Source organism: Pieris napi, chromosome 7 (assembly GCF_905475465.1).
Source record: "Pieris napi chromosome 7, ilPieNapi1.2, whole genome shotgun sequence".
Lineage (NCBI taxonomy): Eukaryota > Metazoa > Arthropoda > Insecta > Lepidoptera > Pieridae > Pieris > Pieris napi.
Genome location: NC_062240.1, coordinates 10,504,763 through 10,521,372, shown reverse-complemented (window position 1 = coordinate 10,521,372; position 16,610 = coordinate 10,504,763). Strand labels below are relative to the sequence as shown.

General features: G+C 34.8%; 2 protein-coding genes across 2 annotated transcripts in view; one reads left to right on the top strand and one right to left on the bottom strand.

Moving 5' to 3' along the window:
• The first annotated feature begins 560 nt into the window (after positions 1 to 560).
• LOC125051148 overlaps positions 561 to 16,610 on the top strand; it is a 42,308-nt gene continuing 26,258 nt past the window's right edge. The window contains exon 1 of the mRNA XM_047651320.1: positions 561 to 731. Within this exon, the coding sequence (XP_047507276.1) occupies positions 715 to 731 (17 nt within the window). The 5' untranslated portion in view covers positions 561 to 714. The remainder of the gene's footprint in view (positions 732 to 16,610) is intronic.
• LOC125051142 lies at positions 8,931 to 14,952 on the bottom strand. Its single transcript, XM_047651306.1, has 2 exons — positions 14,740 to 14,952; positions 8,931 to 14,419 (listed from the first exon to the last, which is right to left on the bottom strand). Exon 2 carries the CDS (start codon positions 14,338 to 14,340, stop codon positions 9,073 to 9,075), a length of 5,268 nt encoding a protein of 1,755 aa, XP_047507262.1. The 5' UTR covers positions 14,341 to 14,419; positions 14,740 to 14,952; the 3' UTR covers positions 8,931 to 9,072.

The following is a 16,610-nucleotide window of genomic DNA, read 5'->3' as shown; positions in this document are numbered from 1 at the left end:
TTGCTCGCCAAACAAACGGTAATAGTGCTACTGTGCAAGCTCGTGACAATGCAAACTCACCTCGCTTTGGTACACTCACGTTCACAATTTTTATTTAATGAATAATTTAAAGTATTAAAATAATTAGGAAAAGAAAAAAAATTACAGTAACCAAATTGCTTTTCCCGCCATCGCGTCATAATTTACCACAGATTACTGTAAATAATCGCTTTACTCCATCTATTATATGATAGAGTTATAAGAAAAAATAATAATATGTATGTATATACTATAAAATCTTTGTATAATCGGTATTGCGTCTTAAGTAAAGTTATCATGTGTCTCTATTTCTCACACTGTAATTTGACGGAGAAAGATGAAAATGCACTTAGTTAAAACATTACGACTTTTGATTAAATTTTTTTCATTAGCTTTCAAGCTGATATCCGATTTCTTCCTTCCCTTATTTCTTTTATCATTTTCTCTCGTCGATTGTATTGCTTTTATCGAATTTTCTTCGAGGTGTTAGGCTTACAATTACGTTGGCTAACTAAAACGCAGTGCAACTGTGAATGCAACCTGTCAAGTTTCCAGTCACAAGTTCAAGAGCATCGGCGGCAGACTCATTGCGGCCATCGCGAGCGACACACGCGAACGCGGGAAATATTTGTTCTGAATTCGAATTTGACGTGTGTTTTTTTTTAATTTCTCGCAAGGGTTGACGGACAAGCAACGATGCAGAACCTCATACGGTGAGTAAATTATACAAACTTTTTATGTCATTCACCGAGGTGTTTCTTTTTAATGAGTTGATTTCATAACTAAGATTTTTACGGATTAAATTATGAAAAATCTATGTTTTTATTAACTACGTAATTTTTGTTAGGTTAGTCGTTAAGAAGTGTTAAATAAAACACTCTTCGAAAATATTAAGATATATTTTAATTGAATGATAACAATACATATTTCAATAAATTCAGTATAAATAATTACGGTTTAAAAATAAAGTCAAACAAAATATTACCGTTATTCCGTAAGATTTAAATTATCTAGATAGTTACTCTTTAATTAATCCATTCTGTTGTTTACGACATTCTCTAGGTGTAAACAATAGACAAGGATCGTAATTCGCATATTTAACACATTAGATGTGGGAAATCGTAGCGGTGACCGTTAAGTGTAATGTCCCATTCTAAATTTAAATATAACGCTCAAAATATATTACGGTTAATTCTTTGTAACCGTATTTATATGGAATAAATTGTGGCTTAGCGGAGATTCCAGATATTATAAACTTAAATTTATAACATCTTTATAGTGAAGCACAAACAGCTTATGATTCAAAGTGTTAGAAATAATTTTGAATGAAAACCCCTTTTGTTTTTAGCAAATAATTACTTTTTAAATTTAATTTTTAACGTTCAACGGGGCTTGACTTTTCGACTTACACATTTATTAGAGTCACCATTATATTATGATCATCGTACTGAAGTAATATTAAAATATCATGCTGAATAAATAATTTATTGCATAATAAGGAAATGAAACAAGTATTAATGAGGTAATTTCGATGAAAATTTCTACATTTTCTAACTGGTAAGATAGCGTAGATCAAGTTTTTCACATAAATCCGTAAATGGCCAGCGGAAATAAAAATTTAATGTCAGGAAGTAGTAGATGAAAAACTTTAATGGTTTTAATGAGTCATATAAACATAGATCGTAGTTATTTTAAGATTTCGGTTAGTAGTTTAAGAAAAACTACATATTGAGCAGAGCCTTTTTTATTAATCTTCAGTTTCTACTAGAAGTAATGTTAAATACTAGAAAGTTTCTAGTATTTAACATTACTTACAACATAACCCTTACGAGAAAAAGTGTTTCCTTTAGCGGGACGTATTGCTTATGTAGTAGTAGATTTGTTTCATCATCGGAGGTCAAGGCAGAATGCGAAATTCCACCCGTATTACCGCGACGTCATTTGTTCCACAACTGAGCGTTTTTTAAAGCAGTTTTTGAAGAAAAAGCGCACTACCACTATGTGGAACCAGCTGCCCACTGAAGTATTTCCGAATAAATTCGACTTACTAAGAAAAGAGCGTACCAGTACCAAACCAACCTCCTGCCCGTTTGGGCCTGTAAAAAATAAAAAAATTACACGTCTAATTGATATCGAATCTTCTCCTTAAATCTGGATGCTTATACAGGTATAAAGAGACTTATTAATACAATGTAAATATATTCTGTTAATTATGAAATCATTTAATCATACATGTGCAAAAAATATATGAACCATCCTACGTTATATAAATTGTTTTCACATGACGCGACTATTGATCATCTTGCCTATGAAATATACGCATAATGGTCTACTGGGGTAACAGGGCTGTATTTTTTAATGTGTATAAAAGACGATAATCCTTTGTTAAGTCCCCTTCTTATCTTGAACGAAAATCTGGTAAAATTAGATGATAATGTGATTAGTTTGCAATTATGAGTCTCATTTATTGAGATTGCAAAGATAATGCGATTATTAGGCTATGACACAAGCTTCCCGTTTTATCTATAATAATATTAATCTGTGACACGTTAGGCATGCAGGATTATGAGAAACCATAATTATATTTTAAATTAAAATAATCTAAATTACGAAGCGAATTAAATTATTTGTTCATATTGATCTTTACATTAATATTAAATTATTACGAACAAAATGAATATTCGTTACTCCAAAGATGAAAGTATTTTTTATAAGTCCTTTAATATATACTAAACTATATGTATAATAAAAACTATTCAACATCGCGTGAAAGTGTGAGGCTAGAAAAATAAATGGTCTTAGAAAGATTAAAAAAAAAAATACATATGTAAATCCGGCAGTTATTAAACAGGAACCGTAGGCTTTTTGGCCGCAGTTCCGAGTTGCATAAGATGAGTTGGATGCGGTCCAAACGCATTATTAAGCACATTGCTGCTTACGACAAAACTTTTACGATCCTATTTGTTTTAAAATCCCGTAACCAGCCGTATTAGGCAGACAAATCTAACAACTGAATCAATGCTTTCACAGGAATTGGGATCATAGCTCTGACTTTGTAACTTCCACCGATACCAACAGAGAGTTCTCAAAAATGAATTTTGTTCCGCGCGATTCTAAGGTTGCGACAACAGCTTTATATTGAGAGAACTACATCGATCTGGCATTCAAAAACGTAGGGAACGGTATAGCTGTCGCTCTCCTTCCCGACCAAAGGCTCGTAGGAGACATAGACATATTTCAAAAGATCCGCATGATCCTATGACATCAGCCAATCACAAATTAAACGCCAATTCAGACTAGATTAAAAAACCTTTACTTCGTTCTGGAAAGGGAAAGGTCCCTTACTTCGTTCTCCATCCTTCCAGTGAGTTTTCGTCCTGCCCTTCAGGCAATTGACACCACGACGCTAGTTGTCTAAAAGACATCAGAGCAGCCGGCAGAGCTACGCTCGGCAAAGCAGCCCGAGCTGTCAAGGTCCAAAAGTTGGATTCCATTTAAAAAAAAATCGCAGGGTTGTTGCAAGTTAGTATGGACACAGGTGCATTATTAGCCACGGATGCGTTTACCATGTCTAACCTACTTGTTGTGCCTTATAATTTATATGGATTAATATAAATGAGCATAGATAAGTCGCAATTTTATAATTACCTTGTCTAATAAAGAATAATGAGGTTATAGTAACTAGAAAAAAAGTGTGGTTGAAATCCGAGGAATGATACTTAGATATTTTTTTCTAACTCACACAATTTGAAACATGTATTTGGCTCTGTTGGCTTATGATTGGTAATACACTTCATCCGGAGTGCTTGAAATATGTATAATTAAAAAAAAAACAATCTTAATCTCACTGCAAACATTTTAGAAAATTGTTTTTAATTTTTATAACCTTTGTTTTTTCTACAAGAATGTTGACTGTATTTTGTTTGTCTTAATATTTGTATTATTTTTGTCCTCTTCTTCATATTCCTCTTATATTTATTGGATTTTTAGAGGTAGTTACTGCGATATAACCGCCCGTTGCATCATTGTATTGGTTTATGATTACTTTTTTAAATAGTTCTTCTGCGATATAAAGTTTGAATAAATAAATTATTGCCTATTCTACGTTCTATTGGTTATGGTTGAGGGTTTATAATTTTTTGTATAAAAAGATTTCAACGAGGAAATGCTAGAACACATTTCCTCAGTTATCCGTATACAGTTGAAACTTTTAATGGATATTGCGGGAAGCAAACGAGTCGGTAAACTAAAACTGGATACTCGAGAAACTTCAAATACCGATGCAAGAATAATTGGCGGGACCTATCTGCTCAGGGACTTTGTTTAACTTCAATTACGTATAATAGGACGGCGGACTATTTATTATTATATCCTCATATACTTATCAGTTTGAATTGTAGTCTGGTTGTATTTATTTACCAAATGACCATAGAGCCTATTCGCGATCTTTACTTCGTTTACCACATCTGCGTGTATTTGAAAATATATTTATCGGTATATATGAAAAAAATTCGCACGGCGAAGAAAAACATTGCGAATGAAGTGTAGAACAAAAATCGATGGCGAGTGTCAGTACGATTACCGCTTGAATGTGAAGGTATTAGGGGTTATTACGTTACTACATATAATAGAATCAATATAATAAATACATATAACCTAAGTTGTGTTCCTGTGTTCCATTTAATCGCTATTTGCAATTAGGAAATCTATTTCATAATTGCCGCTTTTATATAAGTTATTTCTTCAATTTTTTTATTTAGGTATAATGCTATATCGATTATGTGAAATCAACTTTACAACTTATTACTTAATTAACAAGTTCCGTTGACGAACGTTGTAAGCTCTCATATTCTTTATTATCATTCTCATTAACTAGACACAGTATGTACAGAGTTATATAAAAAATAAAAATCAGTGGCGCTACAACTACTATTACTACTGAAGCCTCTAGGCAATAGGCAATAGGCTACTTATTCGTATCCTAATTTTTAAACCTACATACCTACTACTAGTCCCTGTGGTAGTGTACCTTTGATACTGGCAGCATGTCCTAGTAATAAGTTCGTTGAATTTATGAAAAGCCATTTAAGTATTTTTATGTATAGACAATGGTGTTAGCGGAAACACTCATAAAAATCACAATAAAAGTATTAATGAACGGTGCATTTGATCCCAGTTAATTTTGTGTTCCGGGAATCAAGATATGGACCATCATGCATCAATACGCACGACATCACGCCAATTAAGATTAATTAGGATTCTTTGAATTCGTATCTGAACACTTGGCCAATGGTATATACTTAGTTTTACTAAAAAAACTTTTGATGTATACAGTTGTGTTTAATATAATATTGTAGAAGTAATGGCTGACAAAAAATAGCTTCTTTTGTTGTAGAATTTTTGACAACAAAGCTATTATCATAGGTTAATTCATCAATTATCATATCGGTAATATGTTACAATAATTTATACGGTTTACTGTAAACGAGGTTCGTAAATACTACAGAAGTATTTACGAACCAATTCGAGTTATCGTATTTCATGAAAAGAACGTAGCAATTCTTAAAATGCCGGCAACGCACTCGCGAGTCCTCTAGCATAGATTATGATCTAAAGTTAGTCATTCTCTTTTGGGAAAAGGGATACTTTTCTTTAATAAAATCCCAGAGGCTCATTTATATCTGCCTTTTAATAAATTTAAGAAATGTATTAAATAAAAGCTGTGTAAAAAGGCTTACTATAAAGTTAACGATTATCTAGTTGATAAAAGGGCCTGGGACTAGCGCTAGACAGGCTACTTCTAATTAATTTGCGATATTTGTTTTAAAATAAGTGTTGTTTGATGATTTGCTATTGTAAAAGACCTGCCTACACCCTCTGTCTTCTTTGCCGATGTGTAGGGATGTCTACCGATTCAAATTTAATGACGTGGAATAAGTAATACCTGTATCTTATACTCCATAATAGACATATAATATTTTATTTTTAGAGTGTCCTGTCCGTTTGCCCCCTTGTCTTAATTTAAAATAAAAGAAGGTGCAAAATCTTGGGCCTTTTGAGCTTTCCATCCAATTGCCATGCAAAACAATACGTAACAAATTTATAAACATCGCACCGAACCAGTCTTGCTACTTGTAACCCAAATGGTTTTTGCCAAATTCGCAATATAGTGTTTAATTTCGCCCGGTTCGATTAATTCAAACGGGACTTTTTTTATCACAACCTGTTGCAATACAGCTGTTTCTATAATCTGTTACAATTCTTCTTACTGTGATCCGCTTTAAACAACCAAAGCTAATCGCAAAAACGAATTGCTAGTGTATAATATTTACGGTGAATATAGACTTTATTTGATCTAGCGTTAATATTTGTAATTCTATTATTTTTGTTTAGCACACGCTATACAGGCTAAATTATTTAGACTTATTATCAACATACATGTCAAAAATAGGTTTCATAAATGATTAGGAAACGGTCGGCCTTATTTCTAAGAGATTTCGAGACAACTCTAGTAGGGAAATATAAAAAAGAAATATCTACTTTAGAGTAAAGTGCGTAAATATTTAATAAAAAGTAAAAATAAAATTGTAACACTAGAATTATACAATACTAAACTAAAATCTAAATAATAATAATAAAAAAGTAAAAGCTAACCTTAGCTTACTTAATGTGACATGGTCATTTCGATTGGAGATTGGTAAAGTTAGGTAGAATATGAACTTCTATCCGCCACAACTGAGCGTTTTTAAGGCGCTTTTTGACGCGCACGGTCCCTATGTGGAACGAGTTGTATTTCCGAACGTATACAATTAAAGAAAATAGAAGTCCTTCAAGAAAATAGCACACCAATTCTAAGGCCGGCTACGGACTTTCAAGCCTTCTGGCAGGAGTTCTTCAAATAAGCCACCTTTACAGTTCTGTATAAAAAAATGATTATAGCCTGAAAATTATAAAAAAAAATTAACAGAAGCTACATAAGATAAAAAAACACGACATATATGAGATTTATTCTGCTCTCTGCTTAGTCACAACTAACCGGTCAAAGGAGTTAATATGTTAAATATTTTTGAGTAACGCATATAAATCTGATAAACTGTACTTCATTGAAACTATCGTAGTGGATAATCTATGGATCGGTGGAAACTAATGAAGCAGACGCGACTGTAATCTAAGACACGCGAACAGGTTTCGTCTATAAATTAAGTTGCAACTTTTACTTATGTATATGAAATTTAGGTAAAAAAGCAATATCTATGCAGTTTCTATATTTTGGGTGGAAAACACATCTGTGGCAGTTGTTCTAAGTGTTGAGGAAGTCGAGTCTTAAAGGCGCTGTCACAGGGACACCAAATATGGTTAGATAATTCGTTTAACCCATACATAGCATGCAGATTAACCAGTGAATGCCGACTAGGTAAATGAGAAAAGCACCTTGCAATATGATTGATCCAAGTGCAAGGGCATTGGGCTACTTGCTAGTATAATATATTTAATTTCCTAAAAAAATTGGTTATGAATCAGCGTAACAGAAAAGCGTTTGATTAGCCACGCCTATTTTTTTACATTCGTTTATAGGCTTGATGAGGTACTGTCGTTTTCGAAAATCTAATCCAGGACCTTGAAGTACGCACTGTTACCAATTACGCCACGTAAGCGTTTCTTAAAAACAATAATTCGTAACAGCAGTCTAGACTACGATAGATCTATAAAAGCGATTCAATGGCTTCTTAGTTTGTTTAGAATTGCTTTTGATTCCCTCTTAGTTTCTACAAACATTGGCAAATAGATATACATCTAAATGTCATCATCAATTAAATTCTCTTCTTATCTGTATCTATTTTTGAGTTTTAAATCGAATTTCAAACCAAAGGGACCGTTAGATAGTTTCTGGTGTTGGTTTTCTTCAGTTACTCAAAACTAATAGCTTTTAATGTATTGTGGATTTTTCATAATATTATTCTATATCCCAGTTATATGCCAGTCTAAAGACACGTCCGTTGCTTACACCAGCAACATTCTCAGGAATTATGAAATGACCGCTGCAAATAATTAAATTAATTTTTTTGTTGCCCACTGAAGTATTTCCGAACCAATTCAACTTAGGGTCCTTGCGTACCAATTCTTAAAAGGCTGGCAACGCACTCGCGAGCCTTCTAGCATTAAGAGTGTCCATGGGCGGCGGTATCACTTAACATCAGGTGAGCTTCCTGCGCGATTGCCCCTTGTTCTATAAGAAAAAAAAATTACGTCTTAAGATTTGTAGTTGCATTTTAAACGTAGAAACAGTATGAGGTAATAAAAACAAGAACTCAATAGCAAGTCTATAACTGCCAATGGTTCTAAAATTACTTTTAACATTCTTCAAGTTTACAACCGAACAAGTCAGACAGTTTATGGCCGTTCGGCGAAAATGTTATGTACTGGTGTAATCTCTTCAAGTTTATAGTATTAATACTGTAGCGGCGAAGACAATGAGAAGTAGGCCGAGGGGCAAGTGGAATGCGGCGTAAAAATAATGGAAACACCACTCACCTAAAGTCCACAGTCTCTTCACCTGTCTTCGTGAGAGAAGACCACAAATAAATCTATATGCACTATAAGCGGAAGAAGCGTAAGCGTAAGCGAAAGCACACGCGTGAGCTCGCGGCGGCGGATGAATCTTCTCTGCGGCGCGGGAGCATGTAGAATGCGGTCCCCTCCTTCTACACTTTAATACCGCAATAGAGAAAGAGTGGTGTTTAGGGAATGGGTGCGGTAAGGATAGAGAATGTGATCAGAGAGGACTAAAGGAAACTGGATGGCGTGAACATTGCCCCCGGCCTAAAAAACCTTTAGGTTTTTTATAAAGAGATAATTTGTAATATTAAAGAAAAGAAATTATAATAAATAAAGCGGTTTTTTTTTTTTTTTTGAAGCGGTTTCTAAAGCGGTTTGTAAACGGTTTTGTAAAGCGGTTTCTAAAGCGGTTTGTTAAGCGGACTGTAAAACGGTTTTATTGAGCGGTTTGTAAAGCGGTTTTTAATGCGGTTTATAAAGCGGTTTTGTAAAGCAGATTTACTGATTTGGTAATGGGCATAAACGCACAACAGGCCTTTTATAAACTCCTGTTGCTGTTTTTACTAAAACTACTCTACAAACTCCATCCTTTCCTGGATAGATTTCCATCACCTTTCCTAAAGGCCAAGAAAGTGGAGAAACATTATCTGTTACAATTACTACGATTGTACCTATTGTAACAGGATTGGCCTGTGTATTCCATTTTGTCCTGGATTGTAGCAAATGAAGATATTCTACCTTCCATCGGTTACTAAATGATTGTACCATACCATCCAGCAACGCAAATCGTTTTAAAAGTGAAAGTGGTTCATCATTTATTTTTATCTTTGCGGGTAGAAACTTTAATGGTGATGACATCAAGAAGTGAGCTGGAGTCAGTGCTGTGAGCTCAGAAGGATCTTCACTTAAAAGTGTAAGTGGTCGAGAATTGATTACAGATTCAATTTGGGTAAGAACAGTTAACATTTCTTCGTACGTGAGTAACTGCTCACCCACTACACGACGCAAATGGTTCTTAAAAGCCTTAACAAAAATTTCGAAGCAGCCACCAAAATGAGGACTTCGAGGAGGATTGAATTTCCACTGAATACGATTATTTGAAAGCTCAGTTGCAAATGTTTCACGAAATTCATTCGAATTTGTAAGTGTAAATATATCTGATAATGCATTTTTAGCTCCAACAAAATTCTTTGCGTTATCTGAATAAAGAACAGAAACCGAACCACGACGCGCAATAAATCGTTTGAATGCAGAAAGAAATGAACTAGTACTAAGGTCTGTTGTAAGCTCAACATGCACGGCTCGAACCACCATACAAACAAAAATACAAAGATAAGCTTTCATAGAGCGGACTCCACGTTTTCGATAAGGAATAATTGAAATAGGACCAGCATAGTCTACAGCTGTATGAACGAAAGCATTAGATTCGTTTACACGATAGTCGGGTAAGTCACCCATGAGCGGTATCGTAGGTTGAGGATTTGCTTTGAAACAAAAGTTACATTTATGTATAATTGATCGCACTATGCTGCGGCAAGATAGTATCCAAAAACGTTGTCGGAGTATCGCCATTAAAGTAACTGGACCAACGTGACAGTTATGATTATGATAATAGGAAATAATTAACTCAATTATCCTATCCTTTTGCGGTAACAAAATAGGATGCTGGTGATCATACTGAAGATTGGCATTTTTTAGTCTACCACCAACCCTTATCAACCCATCAGAATCTAGAAAAGGACATAATCTTTGAATAGAACGTGAGCAGCGACCACTAGTTTTAATGTTATGGATAACATCAGAGAAGTATACTTTTTGTAAAACCTTAAAAATCTGTATTTCAGCAAAATTAATATCATCAGCAGAGATACTAGTAGATCTAGGAAGTCTTTTCAGAAAACGGTATATCCATACCACTGTACGGAGAAACAATAACCATGAAGAAACTCGATGAGACAGTTCTAAAATTGGGTTTGGATCACTCCACACAGTAGCGGGAATAGAAACTATTTTTCTTTCTTCTTCTACATCAACAGCTGTTTCAGAGTTAACAGAAGTGATTGGCCACTCAGATGATTCCAATTCTAACCATTTTGGGCCAGTGAACCAAATAGAATTATTCACAAATGCAGTGGGTGACATACCGCGAGATAGACAATCACTAGGATTTTGATCACCCGCAACATGATGAAATTTTTCAGGTCGAATATGAGAAACTATTTTTGTAATGCGCGTAGCAATAAAGGTCTTAAATCGGTGCGGAGATGCGGAAATCCAATGTAGTGCAACCATTGAATCAGTGAAACAAAAAATGTCATTAATGACGTGACGTTTCTTGTAAGTATCTATTACCCGCTGAGCTAGCTTAGCCATGAGTAAACATGCGCAAAGTTCTAGTCTTGCAACGGAAATGGTTTTAAGCGGAGCAACTTTCGACTTAGCACATACTAAGCGAATTATAGGCGGAGAGTTTAAAGGTTTATTTGTCTTTAAATAAACAGTAGTGCCATAGGCTTTTTCACTGGCATCCGCAAAGGCAATTATAGAAATTGTAGATTTTTCTTCAACCCCTAAATGTCGTTGAACACGTAGCTGTCGTAAACATGGAAGTTCCCGAATATAAACTTGCCAAACATCAACTATAGCTGAAGGAAGTGGTTCATCCCAGCCTATTTTAAGAAGGTGTAATTGTTGTATAATTAGTTTAGCGTAAAGTATGACTGGAGCTATTAGTCCTAGGACGTCAAATTGTCGTGCTATAAGTGACAAAATATTACGTTTAGTCACATGGTTATTATGGTTAATTGAAACTGCGTACGTAAACTCATCAGTGGTTGGAGACCATTGTAAACCAAGAACTTTTAAATTATTTTCTGAACCATCAAAATCTATTTTTCCTAATTGATTATCAGAAGATGATAAATTTTCAATAAGCTCCGATGTATTGCTGGCCCATTTAACAAGTTCGAAACCCCCAAGTCTAACAAGCTCTCGAAGTTCTTCGCAAAGTTTTAACCCAAAAGGCAAGGAGGGCACAGAGTAACAAACATCATCAACGTACGTGTTATTTTCAATTATAGGAATAGCGTTCGGAAAACGTACTTTTTCATCATAGCACAGCTGGCGTAATACCCTCATTGCAAGGTAAGGACTACAGCGTAAACCGAAACAAACACGATTGAACTGGTAAACATGAAGCGGTGAAGTTGAATTAAAGCGAAACAAAATTTTTAAATATTTACGGTCATTTTCCGAAACGCACACTTGTAAGTACATTTGTTTTATGTCCGCAATAAAGGCAAATTTATACAAGCGAAAGTCTAACAAAATATTAAATAGATCACTTTGCAGACTATCTCCAGTATACAATATATCATTCAAAGATAAACCAGAAGATGTTTTTGCACTAGCGTCCATCACCATGCGCCATCTCGTGGAGGTCTTATCCAACCTCGCAACTGCATGATGTGGAATATAATAACCTTGATTTTTATTATCATTTTCCACTAATGAAATGTAACCCTTATTGATGTATTCTTTAATAATTGCATCATATTCCAAACGAAGTTCCTTTGATACTGACATTTTACGCTCAAGAAAATAAAATCGTTGTTTAGCCATATCATATGAGTTTCCTAAAACGGCTGGATTCTCTGAAAAAGGTAACATCACTGTATAGCGACCAGTGGAATCGCGAGAAACAGTATTTGTAAATATGCGTTCATTCTTAATAGCGTCTGGACTCAAAGGGACAGAACATTGCACCTCTTCTAAATGCCAAAACTTTTGAATTAAACTTTCTAACTGCGGCTGTTCAACTAAAGAACATAACGAAATAGCGGTACAAGTGTTATAGTTATTGGTGCAATCAGAACTTAATAAGGGAACGTTTCCGATGATAATATACCCGAATATTGTTTCGAAAGCGGTAGGAGTGCCAGGTGCGCCAGTAACACGGCCTGACAACATTATTTCGGCGTATTGCGGTGCACCAATAAGTATATCAACCTCTGAAGGATAAAAATAATTTTCATCCGCTAAGGTAATATTGTTCAAATGCTTAAGCGATGACATATTAATTTGTGACACCGGTAAAGAGTCTGTAATTTTGTCTATCGCAAAGGCATTCAAAGATAAAGAATTATTGTTAATCCGAGAAGACAGAACAATAGACACTTCTCCTATTATCGGATTTGACGCGGAACCAATACCCTTTACAAATTTATTAGAAAATTTATTAACCTTTAAATTTAATCTTCTGCAGCATTTCATTGTTATAAAAGTGCTTTGAGATGCACAATCAATTAAAACACGCACACTGTGTGGTTTACCATTTAAACCATATATCAATACTTGTGCCGTACCTAATAAACACGTATTATTACTTTCGGAAATAGCGGGCCGAATATTACAAAGCGAAATATTTGAGTTATTAATCGGCTGATTGTCGCTGCGTGCAGGTAAATAAGGTGTGTTAGTAGCGGGAGGCACAGCAATCTGTGCAGTTGCATTGCTCATGCGATTCAAGTTATTAGGGTGAATGTTTTCTTGAGAAACCGTCGCATTACGACACAGCGTTGAATGATGTCTCATGCGGCAATGACGACAATTCCATGCAGACTTACATTTATTTAACATATGCGATAAACTTAAACAGTTAAAACATCCTTTATTGTTTTTGATAAAAATATATTTATCCTCGATAGACAATTCTTTAAATGAATTACATTTATATAAATTAAAATGATCGATGCGTTTACAAAATGAACAAGAAGACTGCTTCTCTGTAAGCGAAACGAACGCACGCGACGAAACCGGTTTGTTATCAAATGTGCGAGTAGGATCCAGATGTTGAGCTATCCTATTATGTTCGCGTACGAATGCAATTAAATCTTTATAACTAGGTATTGTTGGGTTATTCATATTATGTAATTCAAAGGAACGAATCGTACTAGAATCTAATTTCTTACATGATAAATATAGTAAAATAAAATCAGCTAAATTTTCTAATTGCAATGATTCTAAACTTGATATTGCGGTGCAGTAATTGTCAAGAAAAAATTGTAAATTTTTATGTGAAGCGGTGGTAAGCGGTTTGAAGTCTAGAATCTTTTGCATATAGGCTGAACCTAAACTTCGTTTGTCATGGTATTTGTCTATAAGCGTTTGCCAAATTAAAGCATAATTTTCGGCATTTGGAATGATACCTGCGCAAACTGAAAGGGCCGAATCAGACAATTTACTGATTAAGTATTGAATGCGTTCATGATCTGTAAGGTCAGGGTTTTCGTGTATCGTACGTTTAAAAGTTTCGTGAAATATTGGCCACTTAATGACATCACCATTAAACATCATCAAGTCTAACTTCGGTAAACGAAACGATCTACGTTGGGTATTTGAGTCTGACAAACCATTGCTACCTGCCACTGACTTGTTGAATTTTTCAAACATGTACTTAGAATGACAGTACATATCTTCAAATGCATTCATGCATTCAAAATTAACAGTATATAGGGGATTAATTGTTAATTCGATTATATTTATTTTATTTACAGTTTCTGAAAATTTATCCCGAATGTTGTCAATCGAAATCATTCCCGATAAAAAATAATTTATGTCTCTTTCATCCGATGTCTTCTTAGACCTATCATATAAATCTTGTAATCGTGAAAATAGATTGTCGCGTTTTGCTATTAACACGGCTCGTTCAATTTCAAGAGAACTGTTAGCACCTTGTTTCTCTAATGTTGCTTTACGAGTCTCCATATTAACTAAGATATATATATATATCGCGAATTGAAATAAACTAAAATAATATATCGCGGCTCGAAAGGACCAAAATAATGTAGCGGCGAAGACAATGAGAAGTAGGCCGAGGAGCATGTAGAATGCGATCCGGCTCGAAGGACCAAAATAATGTAGCGGCGAAGACAATGAGAAGTAGGCCGAGGGGCAAGTGGAATGCGGCGTAAAAATAATGGAAACACCACTCACCTAAAGTCCACAGTCTCTTCACCTGTCTTCGTGAGAGAAGACCACAAATAAATCTATATGCACTATAAGCGGAAGAAGCGTAAGCGCAAGCGAAAGCACACGCGTGAGCTCGCGGCGGTGGGTGAATCTTCTCTGCGGCGCAGGAGCATGTAGAATGCGGCGCAGGAGCATGTAGCGGCGAAGACAATGAGAAGTAGGCCGAGGGGCAAGTGGAATGCGGCGTAAAAATAATGGAAACACCACTCACCTAAAGTCCACAGTCTCTTCACCTGTCTTCGTGAGAGAAGACCACAAATAAATCTATATGCACTATAAGCGGAAGAAGCGTAAGCGCAAGCGAAAGCACACGCGTGAGCTCGCGGCGGTGGGTGAATCTTCTCTGCGGCGCAGGAGCATGTAGAATGCGGTCCCCTCCTTCTACACTTTAATACCGCAAAAGAGAAAGAGTGGTGTTTAGGGAATGGGTGCGGTAAGGATAGAGAATGTGATCAGAGAGGACTAAAGGAAACTGGATGGCGTGAACAAATACATTTTAGATCAGACCTATTTTTCAGATGTTCGATTTGAAAGCAAATCCGACTCCGAAATGCACTGAAAAGTAAATATTCGGTACATTGACAAACAAAAAATATTTACACGTATAAAACTTGTTCTTTTTACTTTAAGTTGGAAAAAAATCGATTAATTTGGAGATATATTCAGTTCCTTGGAAATCTTATGTGTGAGAATTCGGAATGAGATTTAGAGCGAATGAATGAATAATAAAGTCAGTTTATCGCACTCACTTTCAATAAAAGAAGTAGATATTTTCCTTGAGAATATATACAAATACACGAGAATGAGATTACAAAATTTTGTAACTAATTCATTAAAACTTCATGTCTTATAGATTATATGATATTTTGTCGTATAGGAACTAATACTTTTTTAATCTTTTAATATTTCCAACATGGCCGCATTGCAGAGGCCCACAGGGACGCTTTCACAACAAACTATCGGGTATATTAATTTAAATACAAACAATATAAATATCTGAATCACAATAACATTCTATTTAAAGTAATTTCTAACTAAGTCAATCGATTCTTGTTAAAATTTGGTCATGTCAACCACACTCGCTATTTTCCCAAGAACTATATTTCTTAGAGGGACCTATATATTGGAATTGGTCATCACTAGACAAGGGTGTGTTAGTCTGGACAATGCTATAGCTAAAACCATAACTGTTCATTTGCGTGTTTACTTCAGACAATTTTATGTATGATGTATAATCTGTATTAAAATAGTTTTTATTGTCACAACAGACATAAAGATTTTGTCTTTACTTATGGAATTTTTTGGTTTTGAATAATTACGAGTATTTTAGCATTTAGGTTTAGAGGCCCTTGGTCTAAATTTGAGCAGACCAACCTTTATAAAAATAGCAGTGTGACGGGTGCCGTAGAATTTATTTGTTTGTAAGAATTTCATTATATTCAATTATCAACCAGATTGCTAACAAAATAAAGGTGATTCTAGCACTTACACATTTTATAACTCATTGGTTTTTCGACGTCTTGTCGGCGAATATCTAAATATTTGATGACTAATATCGATTGACAATTGACTATAACCACAGTATAGACTATAGCCGCCAGTTGCCCTCCTTTTCATTTAATTATGTTCACTTTTTATTATGTTAATGCAACGAAGTGGTAATAAATGAATAAAATAAATATTATAGTAAGTATACTATAGTAAAAATTAATAGTATAGAGATAACATATTTTTATATCTGTTTGAAAATTATTTTAACAACGAACTACGCTACACGTCATGCCCGTAAAGGTTTTAGACCAAAATGCATGACTGGAACATATACCATAAATAATTTCCAAGTACATTAGTGGCGTGCTCTGCCAAATATGGCTAAGATGTTTCCTGGAGCCGGCCCCATTTGACACGTTGACTTACGTTCCACTTTGAGGCTGAAATCTATACAAAGGCAATGAATGTGTCTGTGTTGAACGGTCTTAACATCCGGATACATTTTGCTCTGTGTT